The 18,264-nt window shown below is 35.9% G+C and overlaps 1 protein-coding gene across 9 annotated transcripts in view; it reads left to right on the forward strand.

The window, feature by feature from the left end:
* Positions 1–18,264, forward strand: part of Nthl1 (Nth-like DNA glycosylase 1) — a 65,476-nt gene that overhangs the window by 26,352 nt on the left and 20,860 nt on the right. For 8 of the 9 annotated variants that reach the window (XM_069838776.1, XM_069838783.1, XM_069838775.1 and 5 more), the window contains 4 exons: positions 3,729–3,905; positions 6,492–6,599; positions 8,879–9,079; positions 11,717–11,875. In XM_069838776.1, the coding sequence (XP_069694877.1) occupies positions 3,729–3,905; positions 6,492–6,599; positions 8,879–9,079; positions 11,717–11,875 (645 nt within the window). The remainder of the gene's footprint in view (positions 1–3,728; positions 3,906–6,491; positions 6,600–8,878; positions 9,080–11,716; positions 11,876–18,264) is intronic. The other variant, XM_069838782.1, reaches the window with a different exon arrangement.

Genomic DNA, 18,264 nt, shown 5'->3' on the forward strand with positions numbered 1-18,264 from the left:
GCCTAATTTAATAAAAAAGGGGTTGTAATGAAGTGCAACTAATAGCAAGCCTAGTGGATTGGGCAACTTTACAGACTAGTACATTTACAGCTGAAGTGAACTAGATAGTCGGATGTGAATAACAAGCCATGATTCAAAACTGCATAGTAAACGAAAATGCTTGCTTGATTGATGACTTATTCACTAAATAAACATGGATGCCTTATAATTAACTGGAGCTATGAAATCTGAAGGTGCATTCGAAGTATAATGAAAGGTTTCTGCAACATTGACGTTCTTTATATTTTTTAAGTATTGTAATATTTTAGATCCTTATCTTTTCCACATAACTCATAATGAAACTGCACTGGGAAAGTGCCTTCTTAATTCAGTGCTGCATCGTGATGTCATGGTTTGAGAAAAATAGTCTATGAAGAAGGCCATGACTCAAGCATACATGTCCAAAGCTCCCTAGTGTGTAGTTTACAAGTCAGCTAGTTGCTGGTCACTAGTGTGTAGTAGGGACACGTCCTTAGGTTCAAATCCCTATATTTCTAATTGTTGCTTTATTACTTTCTACTGTTCAGCGATTTATATTGTCATTATATATATATTCTTTTATTGAATGTCACATTTTTATGTTCAGTTACTTATCTCTTGAATATATCGACTCTTGAGACTTGTAGTTTGGTAAACACAAGAAATGTATTTAAATGTATGTAAAATTCAATACAAACATATAATTGCATATGAGATTGTCGAATAATAACACAATAATACAAAGAAGAAAAAGAAAAGCAGAAGTACGAGATTGGATCATATTACAGGATGTGTGTGTGTTTTAGATTTTTGAGAGGCTAGTGGTAAAAAGACAGGTGTGTCAACTACAGGACGACCCATACTTTTTATTGCTCTGTAGTAGTATAAGCACGAGGTTAAGTGACCCATTCCATACCAAATGAAGCTTTAATTTAATTTTATTCTCAGTGTGGTCCGAAACATGTGCATTTAATCAGAAAATTTTCTGGAATATGTTTTGTATAAAGAAATAAATCTTGAACCAATAACCATAGCGACAAGACCAAAATTGCTGCTTGAATGGAGGTCTACCCACCAGTAAACCGCAGGATGTGATCACTTTAGAAACAGTAATTCGAGAGGAGTGTGGTTGGGTGCTACATGATATGTCAGTCACATCAGCAGCAAATGCTAGTGCTTACGATGACTAATGACTCTATTACTGTTTCATTCTAATTTGATCCTCTCATGTACTGTCATTTATGTGTAATAAATGATTGAAAAGTTGGATATAAATATGGGTCACCTTCAATAGAACATTGCATTATGATTTAGTATCTGACTGTTGCTTTCTTAGTGAATAGCAACATAGTACGATGGCAGCCTCATCTTGCATTCCCTTGTTGGAGAACAGTACTGGTGATGTGTATATTGAAGAATGTGAAAACAGCGCCATTTTAAAAAGTCATTCTTGAACTTATGCATTGTATTATGAAAGAAGATAGCTGGGATGAGACCTAAAGTGAAACAAAAGCTGCTATGGAAACATAAACAGACTTCATATTTAACTTAATCAGTGTTTCCAACTTCATGCACAGCACGAATAGATTCCCCCTACAGTCCCTTTTCTTCTGATGCATCGAATTTACTTGAATTCTGTTACAGTAATTCCCCCATCCATGTCCGTGATGATTGTCATTATAATGCAGATCAGTAGAATGTGTAGGCATACAACACATCAATACGAAATTCTGCATCAGTGACAGATGGGCTATATGGTTAGCATTCTTTGTGGAAGAAAAGGTGTGAAGGGGTTTCTTATTTGCATGCCAAAGAAATCACTTCTTAACAAAAAAATTTGAAATTTACACAAACCTTTGTTTAATTTATTTAAATTTACCAACATTGACAAACCTCCGTGATCAGTTCCTTCCAATCCCCACCCACCGATAACCTTCCCCACATGACACACACTGTAAGCCTGCTTGTGTCCATCATTCAACAATATAACCTCACAGCTTGCAACGTCATATGTAAGTCCCGCATTTATATAAAAATTTTTGAAAACTATTAATTACCAGTAATAGTTAAGCACAATACTAATTCTTTTTCATTTTGAATATTTACGGTTGCATGTGGCCTGGTTGATTTACACAACTTGCAACGGTTTTCCTTGTCATTAACTTCAGTTATAAGAGCAACAAATGTGCCACGTAAACACATAGCCACAAACAATACCATTTGTCATACAATGCATTAATGGAAGCTAATTTTTTCATTGTTTTATTATTATATTTAAACAACTTATTAATTAGCAGTAATTATTTTAACTATTTTAACTGTTTTAACTTTTGACATATTTGTATTCTAATCCACTGTTACATTTATACCAAAATGATCTGAAGAGGCATAGTTCATCTATGTAACTTCGTCATGCTAATTTAGTGAATATATTTCACTTAGCAATTGATAAGCTTTTAAGATGGCAAACACTCAAACTTCTAGATTACCTTAATTATTTATATGTGAAAATTAAAAACTACATACTAACTTAATTACATATTAGCTTAATCACACATCATCTTACTAACTATTAACTTAAGTCATTACACGTCAACTTAATTACACATCAACAGTTTTATTTATCAACTTAATTTCATATTAACTTAATACAATTTAGGGATCCCAGACATCCCAATTTTGAAACCTTGGTATTGTGCTCTACCTAGGACCTATATGTGTACCACTTTTTGATGTTGCTTTTTTGTATCTTGTTTTGCTTTATGATTCCATGAGCTGACTTGAAACCCAGATCATTTTTGTAGTGTTCTTTTGTTTATTGTTGCATTATGTCACTTCTGTGAAACTATGTGAGTTCATGAACAGGAAGTAGACAGGGAACTTGATAAAATATGTAAAAATGTACTACAACAATGGAAATAGGTGTTTGTATAAAATATTTAAATATATTTATATGTTTGTAATATAGCTGCAGCAAACATAATATATTTAAATAAATTTTCTACTTTGTTTTTGAACTACTGCCTCGTGATCACTCACTGCTCTAATCAAATCTTAACTGTTCAAGCAGTACATGATTGAAGGAAGGCAAGTCAGTACATGCTGCTGAGTGATAGTGAGATGCCACCGAAGCGAAAGTGTGTGTTTTTGGGCGACTTTCCTTTTTTTTGTTAGTGGTGCTGAAAATGACGTGGATGAAGTGTTTTGTGTTATTTGCAAATCTATTTTTTTCAATCGACCATGGTGGTAGAAATGATATTCAAAAACATACTAAAACCACAGTCTAGTACTTGCAGTCACGAAGCTCAATACGTAGGGAATATGTATCCACAGATAGTTGCTAACCACTAGGATCGCTACCATCGCCTCATCACAGACAATGCAAAATAGTATCGGCACTATCTATTGTTCCTAGTACTCTCATCACCTCAAGCTTCGTGACTATATATACTAGACTGTGCTAAAACCAAGAAACACAAAGAAGCATTGTCAAGCAAAACAATTAATTCGTATTTCTGCAACTAATTATGGGTGACAGTGGAATGGTTTTGGTGGCTAAAAAGGCCATTCACTTTTCATACAGTAAATGACATGGTCCAGAAATACGAATTTATTTTAACTTCGTATTACTAGTTTGAATTTGTGATGTGCTGATATCATGCATTTCGTATATAAATTTCGTCTCTAACAGAATACTGCACATGTTTCAGCAAATTCATTTACACAGAGATCGTTTCCTGCCTCATTCTCATCCTGCATATAAGAGAGTAACGGAAGTGGCAAACAGAATTCTTATGAAGAACAAAGATATGCAACCATTGAGAGAAAGGAAGTGGGTTGTTACTGTCGTGGATGAGCCTTCAATCAAGAATGCGTTTGTTTTGCCAGTGAGTATTCCTATATATATTCTAAGCATGATCAATTTTTATTTTTTCTTCTTCTCCTTTCCAACGTAAGATCCAGCTTCTATGGTCTGTGCCTATGTTACAGAAAACCAATGTACTCACCTCTTTCTGGGAAGTAAGAATTAATTTAATCTCCAAAACACAGTTCATTTGAAATTACAGGGTGAATCAAAAGTCTGGAACCATATAAATATCTTCCATATGCTTGATTTTCGATCACTATTGGTGTGTTACCAGTATTTGTAAGACTAAATGCTCTACCAGAGACACATTCGATTCTAGCCCTCAGCTATCACAAAAACGCCATTTTGAATGCAACTTTGAAATTTTAAATGAAAAGGGGTTCATGTAGGTGCTCAAAATCATGTGAAAATTTCTGAGAAAAACAATGGTGCAATCCGTTTTGAGATATCTCTTATCGTTTTCAAGTTATTTAAAGATAACAGTAATAATGACACAAACATTACCGTAGTTACTGCTTCTACAGGTATTTTGTAATATGTTAGGGTACTAAGGAGGCTTTGAAAAATGTGTTTTTATGCAATTCTGGTAATTAACTTTTCCTGCTTTACTGTTTGGTTAACCTGTGACAGTTTCAATGCATTGTTGTGATTATTTGAAGCTTTCCTATAACAAATTTCTTGATTTTCGTGATGGCATTATTGAAAGAGGAAAGAATTGATATCATTCTTCATTCTGGCAGGTTAAGCCACAGATATGTTGCAGCAGACTGGACGAACAGTTCCATGAACATTGGATTGGTCGATGTGGACCAGTAGAATGGCCGCCCAGGTCTCCAGATTTAACACCCTTTGATTTTTTTTCTTTTGGGGTTATATAAAGAGCTTGATATATGAAGAGAAAATTGAAAATGTGGCTAGAACATTTTGTACCATTTCCGGGGTGACTTTAACACAGGTTTCAATTATACAGTTCTTTAAATGTTCCACACTCTCAATTTGGCGTGGAATTCTAGAACTAGGCATTCTGATGACATGTGATCTCCAGTTTTGTCTGTATTTCTGTAGGTATTCTGTAATCGGTTCAATCTGCAGTTCTTTCATAATGTTAAAATTTCTAATGTGATCCATTCTCGTGTATCCTGTTGTATGACACATAAATCTCATTTCTGCCGCCGTTAATCTTTGTGAATCAATATTACGAATCGTCCAAGCTTCACTACCAAAACAAAGTATAGGTCTGGCCAATGTTTTATAAATTCTGATGCGCGTGTGTTTTTGTACTAAGGTTGGTTTGAATATCTGATTAATTATTCCCATAGCTCTGTTGAATTTAATAATTTTCTCATTCAGATCTTTTTCTTCTTCACATGAAATTTGGTAACCGAGATAACTAAAATTTTTAACTTGTTCAATCTTATTATTGATGCAAATTTTGCTATGGACTGGTTCCTTTCCTAAAAAAAGCCATCACTCTGTGAAGAGATTTATTAAATCTACATACTTAGACTTCAACAAACAAAATTTGATAACTCAATCCCAAGGGAAAAAATGGAACTCTCTGCATCAAAATCCACAGTTAATTCCCGATTTACCACGAAAATCGTCTGTAGCTGCATTTAGATTGGCAACAGGCCATGATTGTTTGGCCAAACACCTGCATAGAATTGGAATATATCAGTCCCCTAACTGCCCATTGTGCAACTCAAACCAAAAAATGGATTCGGAACACCTCAAAATCTGTGCTTCAGTGGCTAGTCATGATAATATCTTTGAAAAATATTGGAGTGCAAACTTTATTGTCAAACGCCTGGCATTAGAAAACAACAACTTTAGATTTTTCAGTTGAAATTTCCATATTGAAACTTTCTGCCATTTGATTAAAGTTGTAAGCCAAATGTTGTAAATTATCTTCTGAAGTTGCCATAAACACAATATCATCAGCAAATAATAACGTATCTATTTGGGACAAACGACTTATTGGTATACTTCATGTGGTATCAATCTCCATTCCTTAATAATGTGATTACAGAGGAGATAAACTACAACCCTGCCTCACTCCTTGATTTATTCGTTTCCATTCTGAATATTTGTTTTCAATCCTAACCTGTATATGATTATTATTATAAATATTGTAAGTAGGTGTTATTAATTGATTTGGAATACCATCATGTGCTAAAATATTCAATAATTTGTTTCTATCTACTCTGTCGAAGGCTTTCTTCATATCAATTTACTGTACAATCATTTGTGGGTTCCATTTCATGAATAGCATATTGAATTTATATTTTGTATTTTGTTGAAATATATTATACTAGGGTTTTGCACTTACCTATCAGCTTATTTCTTGAGAAACAACAAAATAATAATAATAATGATAATAATAATAATAATAATAATAATAATAATAATAATAATAATAAGTAGTGTACCAGGAATTGAAAGACATTGAGATTATTGTATATTATACCAGGCTGCAAAATTTAAAATTATTTCTACTCTTTAAATGTGTTCGATGACTGCATATCATAGATATGTTATAACTAACAGTATGTGTTTCTAATCTATTTTCGTTACCTTTTTTTTTTTTTTTTTTACATACATACAGACAGGCCATATCTTCATCTTCACTGGAATGCTAAATGTTTGTGTAAATGATGACCAGCTGTGTGCAATTCTAGCACATGAAATGTCACATGTTCTTCTTTCTCATATGGTGAGTTGATATCTGAAATAAAACTGCAGTGTGCATATTGAACCACCGCCATAATTTTAATTGTATTCTTGCTATTGTAGTTGTAATCCCCTGGTAAAGGGGAAGAGAAGGCCTGATGGCTTAATCTCTACTGGGTTAAATAAATAAATACTAATACTAATCAGTGAATAAACCATTTCTTTTTTTCAGTTTAGAGCATAAAATAAATTTATCGTCTAAAATTTTAACATACAAATAATCATATCCAAAGACTGTCTAATTAATGTTCCCAAATAATGAGTTTTCATCATTGAGGCTTATAGTAAACATATAACTTCAAAATTATTATTAATTTCTTTAAATGTGTTCTGGATTGATTTAAATTTGTATATACATGTAATTCGTAGTAGGTCATGATATGTACTGCTTATTTTTTGTTGCACCTGCTTGGTTCTGAAATGTTATCATTTAACACAGAAATGTAACTGTGTAATATTTCAAATTTTCTGTTTGAGTAAACCATTTCTTTTCCTCAGTTCAGAGCATAAAATAAATTTGTTTGAAAATAAAAGCCACCTATATGGTTGGTATCCAGTGGTTAGGGATCAGCTCATGCCAGTAATCCTCTTGCTTCCCAGTAGAGTCCTGGAAGATCCCTTCTTTCCTTCTTTCTTCTGTCTAGGCATCTGCAGCATAGTGGTGATCCTTGTTCATGATATCTTCACTGGGCATTGGTTTGTTGTGATGATTCCTATTTTCTTGAGATGTTCATATCCGGTTCCCAGACTGAATGATTTTCGTGATTCTGAAACTATATGTCTTTCAGTTCATCTCTGTTGTCTTCTTGATATATGAGTATTTTGTTTTAATTCCCTCAGATGTGAGAGGGGATTCTTTGTATTATCACTGTTTTGCCTTGTGATGTTAATATCTTATACATGCTTCTTATTTCTTCTATAGTTCCTGTTCTTGTTGTAATTGTTTAATGCTTCTATAGCTCATTTGGAGTCCACCAGTATCACTATGGATAGTTGATATAGAAGGTGTTTCAGAGCTGTCATCAGTTCTGCTTCAAATGCTAGGTACTGTGCGAATGTTTTACTGTAGATCTGTATAGATTCATCTGGATATCTCGTTGATAGTGTTCAGTGATTCCTGCAGTAATAACTGTGGTAGATCCATCGATTTTGATACCGTAAAGTGGGGTGACTTTGAATGCTGAGGTGACTTTGAACAGTAATTTAGCGCCTTTCTAAATTAAATGCTGTACCCAATTGCGAAAAAACTGTTTAAGTTGTCAATAAATTAGTTCAGTTTTTTCGCAATTGGGTACAGCACTTAATTTAGAAAGGCGCTAAATTACTGTTCAAAGTCACCTCGGCGTTCAAAGTCACCCCACTTTACGGTACCTCTTCTGTTAGTGTTGGGTTTGTTTTTATACCTATGTAGTCTAATGGATTTGTGGGAGGGAGACTTTGAATTTTTCCTCTGTGATCTTGTTTTGCCAGTAATTCAGCTGTTTTAGTTCTGAAATATTTTTTCTTTCGTCAGTTTATTTTGACAGTCTTCTTTATGGAACCATGTGTGTTTTCGTTTATTGATGTCTAACTTTTAATCCACAAGGTTCATACAATACATGGTTCTTTCAATGTTATATTTTGAAATGGCAAATGTAGTATTCATAAGGTAGTTCTATTCCCACTGCTGCTGCTAGTTCTTAGAGATGAACATCAGATTTATTTACATTAAATTAAATAAACACAGCTTACTTTTCGAAATATAGCCTGTAATGCAATTTGGTGGCAATATCATACTTTTGGCTGGAAGGCAAAAACTCCTTTAATGTCTAGTTCTCATGAAAATCATTGAAGTATCATTCCTATAAAGAATGAGCATATAGTAAAATAACCATAATTTGAATGTACGTTGTCTTGCATTATGCCTTTCAGTTCTTGGCTTGACTTCACCATCCTGGAAATAATCCGCATTCTGTTGACTGAAGATCTATAGCAATTATGCAGAATGTCACATACATGCTATTGAATCTAGTTCATATAGTTTCATTCATTGAAAATGGTAAAAAGTTAGGTTCTAAAAGAGTATTTACTGCTTCTCCATTTTTTACTCTGACTTAAATTTCATCTTGTAAATATTTGTATCAATATTTCCAAGTTTATTCTAAATTCTTTAGTCATTATTTAGATATGCTTTTCAGAAAAACTATGTACGAATTTATTACGAGTCTCACAAGTGCACAAGATGCGAGAGTCAGTGTTTGTATTCTTATAAATCTCTTGCAGGCCGAGCAGATGAGCAGCTTGCATTTAGTGGATCTGTTGGTTCTGGTGCCTCTGGCTTTCATGTGGGCTGTCCTCCCAGACGTCGCTGCTCTGCTAACTCAGTGGCTGTCGGGATATTTCACTAAAGTACTGTTCCACCTGCCGTTCAGCAGAGCATTGGAGGCTGAAGCAGACCAGATAGGACTTCAGCTCACGGCAAAGGTTGTACCAAGCATGTCAGAATATAGAATAAGTAGTGTGATCACTCCTTCTGCCTTGACGTAGCAGCAGCATAAGCAACCACATTTTTAAATCAGTGTGCTATAGCTGGTATTCAGTGCAATATTTAGAAGAATCTATCAGTATTTTACGAGTAAGTAATAATATTTTATTTTATTACAAAACTGCCCGCCACTGAGGGTAGCCCTTACGGACTCAGTTTATCCTCAAAAAAAATTAAAATACATATGTAAACATAGATATTAAATTAAAAAAAAAAGAAACAAAGTAAAGGGCATGAAAAATTACAATTGCTATTAATGTGATTAATTAGGATATGGCAGGACTTTTTAACACAATTATCACAATGTCTTCCCTTAGAGATGTTGGCAGGCCGTCGAAATTCTTCGACAAAAGCTGGTATAGCCCCTCGAGCACCTATGAGAAAAGCCGAATACCTCAACGTGAATTAAGGCATATTTCAGCTTGAAATAGTTGACTGTAGGCTCATAGATCGACTTCTTCTCAAGGTGGACCTCGGCTGACTGATGACATCTACTTCAAAACGTATCGTGGGGTCCACAATGATGCCCTGTTTAGTGTCAGCATTGTACGCTAAAATATCTACTCGTCTCGTTGACCCATTTCCAGCTAGACAGGAGATTTCTTCTTCTACTATCCAGCCCTTATTTCTTAATGCGGCAGCAATTTTAGATCTTATAAGGTGGTGTCTAGAGTTCCTCAAGAGCAATCCTACTACATGTGGCAGGTTCGAGATTTTCAAATTACACTTTCTAAAAAAAATAAAAATAACTGGAGACAGTCTCAACATAAATGATAGAAAGGTAAAGGCTCTCCATGGGGGCATGGAGGTGGGGCTCCATGCATTCCTTTACCTCGGCACTAGAATGAGGTGGTGTGTTCAACACTACGCTCAGACCATCTTTTTACTCCTGTACTCAGTTTGATAGGAGGCTGAGTGAACCTCGGGGCCATTCTGGAAATTTGGCAAATAACAAAAGTGATTGCTATGCTGAGCTACAGTTTGTCACAACTTTATTGAATTTCTTAACTAAGGCTACTGCTCACAACTCTGATGTTAAGGCTTTAATAAGCTGAATTTGGTACATATTGTGAATTTTATTAGTAACAACAATGTAATTTATTCGCCACAACAATAATTCCTTTCTACAATTCGCCTTAAACGCTCTCGTCAACAATTGGATTTTCACTCAACACAGTATTCGTTATAGCACTCCACTGACGACAATGACAATTTACTTGGACTAGTACGAACAACAATAAACTGTTAATCTTAACTAATATTTACAAAGCACTATTTACAAATCAGAACTATCAGTTCTCAGTTCACAGTTCTTCTATCTCAGTCACTCGAGTTCACAGTATCTCGAACCACAGACCTTCAGAGACAGTTCACTGCACTCGAACTCAGGTCCCTCCAACTGCGGTCCACTGCACTCGAACTCAGGTCCCTCCAACTGCGGTCCACTGCACTCGAACTCAGGTCCCTCCAACTGCGGTCCACTGCACTCGAACTCAGGCCTTCGGATGCTGACGCAGATGCGGACGCACACTCGAGTCGAACTCCGGTACACAAGACTGGCTTGCTTGCTCTGGCTTTCTCACTGACTGGCTGACTAATCAACTGAAAACTCTGCTCTCGTTCCTTCGCGTCCGTAATTTATAACCACAGCGACGTAGCCTCGAAAGTTCCACGCGTCTCTAGAGATGGCACTCCAGAAAAATCCAGAGCCCTCTCCTCTCTACCAGCACCAGATGCGCGCGCGCTCTCTCTCCACTCTCTCGCCGCGTTGGCCCTTTCCCCTCTCTGCCGCGCGCCATCCCAAAGTGCTCCGCGCGATCTTTTCTCTTGCGGGACGCTGGTCGTGAGTTCGAATCTCACGTCGCTGTCACAATATCGTCGCTGCACCTCCAAGATCTGCTGTGTGTTTTTAAAAAGATTTTGCAGCAGAAAGAAAAAAGCATTCTACATCTTGATTACAAAACTTTTAACACTGTATCACTTCGGAATATGCATGATAAGACTTTCTTCTGTATATACATATAAAGCAAAAACTAGGTATACTTTATGAAGGTAACATCACCATTATTCTTACCTTATTCACTATCAGTATTACTGTGATCCTCTACTGCAGCATCTCTTGCATCATCCTCTACTGCACAATCACTTCGATCGTTGTTGTATATTACCACAGGTAGCAGCAACCACATTATGTGGGGATTCCCCCTTCCCCTACATATTACTGTCAAAAATTGGAGTGCGCACATTATGCGATGGCATCTCGTAGTAAGTAAATAAAGTAACCCTCTACAGTTTCATTTCTGTTCTTCTGATGCTTTTTTTTGCCAAGAACAGACTTTTCAAGTCTTGTATGAAGGATGTAATAGGAATGCTTTGGAACTTCACTTACATCTTCGGGCATTGTTAACAATTTCAATATTAACAGACTATGTTACTTTTATAACTTTTTCTTTGTTTACATTGGTTTCAATTTGCTGTATGCGTCCTTACACAGTGCAGCACTGTACATGTATGTGTGAAACTGTCAAGGGTAGCAAATTAAATTCACATTTTGTGTAATAATTGTGATTATACAGGCATGTTATGACGTGCGTGAAGCAAGTGCATTCTGGGGTAAGATGAAGTCAAATGATTCCCACATCGAGTGGCTTTCTACTCATCCCAGCAACGAAACACGACAAATGGTACTGGATGCCCTAATGCCTGTTGCCATCCAGCTGCGAGAAAAGTGTCAGGTGGGACATAATTTTGGTTTCTATGGTAAAACTTTGCTTTACAAGCACTCTGAGTAGTATCACTTTCCTTAAAAATAAATTATATAATCATTATATTTATTTCCTTTGTATAAAACTATTGTCATGTTGGCCTATATCGAGATGAGTGGCATGTAATTTGTTCTTCCTGAGTGTTGCAACAATTTTGTCAACTTCCTTGTAGAATTTTGCTGACAATGCAATGTGAATAGTAGCACGGAATGTGTAATTCTGTTGATTGTGAGTAATTTATATGAATTCTGATTGGTGAGCTTCCTTGTAGAATTTTGCTGACAATGCAACGTGACAGGTTGAGTGACAGTCTAATTTTCTGTCTGGTGGAGACGGTACGATTGACATAATATTTTTATGTGTGTTATTGTCTTAGGTCACTTTGCTCGCATTACGACACATCAAGAGTTCAAACACTGCCCATTTTGTATGCATGACCATTCACACCTGTGCATGATGCCACAGTGCATTAATGAGAGTCTGCGGAGCAATACAGTGCTGTGCAATCAGTATTTATTTATACAAGCTTTAACATCCATGGTCATATTGCATGTGTAGGATCTTTGAGTACATCAGCACGCTGTTGAGTATATTTGCGATTTTGTTTCTACTGTCGTGTGTTATAGATGGCTTGTGTTTTAATGTTTAGGATATGAATCATGGTATGTGAATTTCCAATCCGGCATTTGCCTTTGTGATTGAGAGAAACCATGAAGAACTCTAAATCAGATTGGCTTACCACAGGGTTTGAACCTGGAACCTCCCGAATGCGAGTCTCTGAGCCACCTCGCTCAGTTGATCAGTATTCATCGGGAAGGATATTTTCAATCAGAAGTTGTCAGTAGACACTAGGGTTTCTCCATTTGAAGCTGCATTGTTGAAATAAATAGTCAACTGTTTTGTATACCTGTGAATCTTAACTTCTTATAGGTTAAGAATTAAAATGGATTCTAAAAAACTCATTAATTTGGTGAAGAATATCCACTTCTTTATGACAAATATACTATTGCAATATCATTCGTGCAGGGGAGTACATAACACACTAGCAGTATGCTGTTAACACAATCAAATACTAGCTACATGCTGCACAGCACCATTCCAATTAGAGTGGACTGTGCTACTTCCTACTTCACAGCTGTACTTTCCTTCCAAAGGAAGGCTTGCTAAGGCTTTTTATCACCCTGATTGCTCTTCAGTGGGCTTGAACCTTGGATTGATTGGCAAGCATGACTGCACCACCCAGGACGACATACAGATGACAATTTTTAGCCTGACTTGCTTTGAGAGGAAAGTAAAGCTGGAAGTCTGTGTGGCATGTAAGAGAAGAAAAATATACTGGCAGTTTCTGTTGTTAGCATACATTCTGTTCATTCTATTATGGAAGGTTATGAAGTTCATCCCAGAAATACACTTGGAAAAGTAAAACACATATACTGAAGAATAATAATAATTTCACTCGGTAATTAGTAATCGATTATTAACAATGATAGAGTTGTGAAAAGTCTCAATTACACAAATTGTTTTAAACATACCAGTAACAATGAGATAACTGAAATACATTCTAGAGTGCATTTCGGTTTGAGGGATCCATGACACAGTGAGCATGATAAATCTTCAGAAGAGAGGAAATTGAATAAAAAGGCCGTTCATTGGTGACAAAAGTTAATTTGTAAAATAATTGATGAGGCGCCTCAAAACAAAGGCATTAGCTACGCTATTCCACGTGGAGCAGGATGGTGGGCACTACTTAAGACAAAATCTGACAATGAAGAATCACAGACATAAGCCAGGTGATTCTCACAGCTTGACATGATATTGGGTTACCACTGTTGTAATTATAATAATTTGAAAAATTATTGAATTACACTTTCCTAGAACATGAATCTTGAATTCTGTAGGTATACTCTTTAAATTATTACTTTTATATTGCGTGCATTACCAGACTTTTTTTCTTGCTTTCACTTTGTTATAGTGTCCCGAACTTCCACTACTGGATCCACGCAGATTCTTAAACGAAAATTCAGAGAAGAAGCAATAATGAATATGATACAAACCTATTGTGCATGGTTGATTTTATTGCTGCAGCACTTCTGTTTCATACATTATTTTATATTTGCTCAGAGAGCAGAGATTGCAATATTCATTCTAAAATTATATACTACTACTGCTACTGCTACTGCTGCTGCTAATAATAATAATAATCATCCTGTTTACTTGAGAGAAGTTAGTAGAAGACTGTACACGTGATTTTCTTCCTTTGTGGAACATAATACATTAGTATAGTGAAAGGCTGTACAAACACGCAATATTATTTGTATTCTTTTAACGAGTTCTGTAAGAAGCTTTGTTTTCAGTTAGTATCTATAGTATTGTATGAATTTTGTTAGTTTTCAACCTTGTTAATACATGATGAGAACTAAAATAAATTAAACACGTTTTTTGTGTTGGAACTTGTTCTTGTTACTGTTAAACTTCCTCATAAGTTTTATTTACTTCCTCAGCCTATGCCATGACAATATATATTCCTATATTTCATAGTAATGGTACATAAAGTTTTCTCGTTCAAAAGGATACAGTTTACTTGTTGCCTCATTGATTCGCCCAATCCGAGTCCAGTGAAAATCTCTTCGCCGCACTATCTCCCTGATAATTTATCTTTGCCTGGGGTGCAGCTCCTTCGTCCTTACTGCCAAGTCGTACATACCCAAATCGTCGCCTCAGGTCATTGGTCCCCACATGTAATATTACAGTTTTTATGTCCCTTTTCTCCTGTTGCCCCAATTTCTGTCTCACTTCTTCGACTCGTATCCCCGGGCAGCACAGCACTTCGAGGTCCTTATTTTCCTGTCCCACATGTCGCACCATCACCAATATCTGCTTCTCCTCGCTCGCCTCCCCGTGTCGTTCCTCGCGTAGTCGCCTGTTCTCTGCTTCCATCTCTCTCAGCCGTTCTTCCATCTGCTGCAGCTTCCCTTTCAGTTCCGCCACCTCCTTCTTCAGCGATTCAATTTCTGTATCCGTGGTGTATCCCTCATACGTTCCTTACACCGCCAGTTCTCCTCAATATGCTGGTCCCTCTTGAGTTTCTGGCAGCTGAAATGAAACCACGTCGAACAGGTGCTGCACAGAAGACCAGTCCTCAAATTGTTTCTGCATACTCCACACTTCACAGGTCCTGGGTTCAGTTCCACTCCTCCAATCACCAACAGCATGGCTAGTATCAGGATCACAAAACTGCTCAGTGTCGGTTCCGCACTCCCCTGGCCCGAAGCTGCCAGGATTCACTTCACCATCCGCGCCGCCCGGTACGCTGCCGGTTCACATCCCATTCTACCTGCTCTCTAAGATAACCTGTTCTCGACAACCACCTGCTCTCGACTCTGTCATGTCCCATCTTTCAAAAAAACAAGTATAATTTTATAGCTTAGGTATTGAATGTTTAATAATTATTTATGCTGGTATATTTTATCTGCGCAATATTTAACAGTTAGTGCAAAAAATCTATAGGAACGAAAATCTGGTGGGTTTTATGCGAGCCTCTACAGTCTGGGCTGCCCAGAACGAGGAAACGGGGGCAAATCATAGAGTTAGTATCATATAGAGAGCACATAGCTTCTCAGAAGGCTGTTGAGGGGTATCAACATCGAAACACGGACGAATCACGTGACTTTGGGACGAACACAGCCGATTTCTGTTGACTGACATAGGTACGTAAAGATTTTTTCGATCCAGCACAACAAGTAGAAATATTACGTTGTTCCTATCATACCTAGGTATAATGAAGTTCACTGATTATCTAAAGTCCTGCTATTCGTCCTGCAGTATATTATTTATTAAACTTAATGCCCAGACACTTGGACTTGGTATAAGACCATTGGTCTGCTTATTTTCCGATTTAATTCACCTTCAGACTTGTATTCAAAGTTTTTAATGTCACTGCATTATTAATATTAGTCTTTGTATAAAACACATGCTGGTGAAGAATTAATGGAAAGAAGAACGTGGCCTGCTGTATCATTATAAGGAGAGGAACAAATTGAACGGTTATGCATGTTTTGTACACTAATAATAATAATAATAATATCGAATACATGAGTCGCCTAGAATCAAATCAAACTGCACTTCATCAAAAAAATCTGATTTTTCAGGAAAGACGAAAAACTAGTGCAGGTAGACTCCAAACGGTGATTTTGCTGTTAAATTAAGAACATATGAATTGCAGTTTGACTTCAAACGAGCAGTTTATCATATTCCCTGGAAAATTCTGCAGTGAGACATGTCTTAAACCCACATTTCATATTTTGGAGAAAGTGGAGTTTGATTGTAGGCGAATCATATAAGGTATACTATAATGAAACTAGTTAATGATGGTTTTATAACTACTTCATAGGCCTAATACTCTTAATACTTTGTTAAATGAAAAATATTAGTCATTATCGTAACGCGACGAGACTTCTACACAATTATGTAATATTTTAATTGTAACCTTCTTATACAGGGCGATTCAGACCACCCGCAACAGTCATTTATTTCGGAAACTAATGCATTAAAATTTTCGAGAAAAAAATATTTATTACTAAACCACATGTGAACTTTCACTTGAGCTTGATTTCATCAATCAGTTCTAACAGGAAGTAGGATCAGTGGCGTATCACTTTAAAATTTCAAATGTGAGTATGGGTCAAATAGGGTACCATTTGATACAGCTCTTCAAAACAAACAACTTTCATAGGAAACGTTTTTATTAATTCCTATTCTTTCAATGAGAAAACGTACGAAATGCAATGGGTGATTCGGACCACACGTAAGCCATTTATTTCGGAATCTAGTGCATTAAAATTTTCGAGACAAAAATATTTACCACTAAACCACGTGAACTGCCAGTCACTTGACCACGACGAAGTGTTATGAGTCACTGACAGTGTTAGAAGAAGAGTACGGGTGTGTGCTGCTCAGAACGGCAGACAGTTTGAACATTTATAAAAATTAATGGAATTGTCCAGTCTTTAAGTAAAAGTCAACACTAATTGTCTTGTTTACGTTTTCGTCTTTTAATATTTCTCAATATTGATGGCATTATCTTTTTGTACGTTTTCTCATTGAAAGAATAGGAATTAGTAAAAACGTTTCCTATGAAAGTTGTTTGTTTTGAAGAGCTCTATCTAATGGTACTCTAATAGACGCGGACTCCCATTTGAAATTTTAAAGTGATACGCCACTGATCCTACTTCCTGTTAGAGCTGATTGATGAAATTAAGCTCAAGTGAAAGTTCACATGTGGTTTAGTGATAAATATTTTTTTCTCGAAAATTTTAATGCATTAGTTTCCGAAATAAATTACTGTTACGGGTGGTCTGAATCACCCTGTATGCTGTTCTGTTTAGTTTCAGAATTTTCTTCTTTATAAACAATAAACGATTTTCTGACATTTTGAGTGTCCTTTACATTTATTTATATTGGTATGGATTTTTACAAACTGTAAAATTTGAGAATGTATGTCACATTATTAAGTCGGTATACTGATAATTTTTTCGTGAGCATAATCAAAGAAGAGGATTTATCGACATCTTAAAAAATCATGAACAAACTATTGGATTTACTGTCCATTTTGTCTCAACTAGAAAGTAGCCTTAACCATATCATTAATTTACCGGTATGAAAAAAAAATGGCTAGCATTGAACACTCCTGAGTAACTTGTAACATCAATTTGTTTTTAGGACTAAAAAAACATTTGGAATTACTTGAGAAGGGAAAAATTCACTAAGGAAATACATTCATAGAATAAAAAAAATGCGCAGTATAGCCCACGTAGGCCCGTAGAATACATCACCCAGTCTAGGGAATGAAAGTATAGCTTTTTTGGTTTAAATATTATATTTTTGTTTTTGATTTACAAATGGAAGGGGTCTATGCTCAGTAATGTAGGTACATTTTGAACTTAGAAATTACAATAACTAAAGATAAGTAGGGATCATGGAAGATTAACTGCCGAAAGCTCATAAAAACCTTCAAAACTGGAATAAAAAATCAGCGATATTTTAGAATAGTATAATGGATGAGAAAAAGAAACCCTGGAATAAATTTCTATAAAAAATTTCTATATGAAGGATAAATGATGTGTGCGATAGTTACAAATGGAACGATATATTTGAGTAGCTTAATATCAAAGGCAGACATCTGACCTTCAGGTGAAATTTAGATAATGTGGATTCTTATACATTTTTTCATGCTTCTTTCAGTTATGGTGAAACTATATACAAATTCTAACACTACATTTATAAAAATAAATTGTTTTAAAGTACTACAAAGAACACTGTGAAACAAAAAAGTGCCCTTAAATCAAAACTATGGAGACGAC

Source organism: Periplaneta americana, chromosome 11 (assembly GCF_040183065.1).
Source record: "Periplaneta americana isolate PAMFEO1 chromosome 11, P.americana_PAMFEO1_priV1, whole genome shotgun sequence".
Lineage (NCBI taxonomy): Eukaryota > Metazoa > Arthropoda > Insecta > Blattodea > Blattidae > Periplaneta > Periplaneta americana.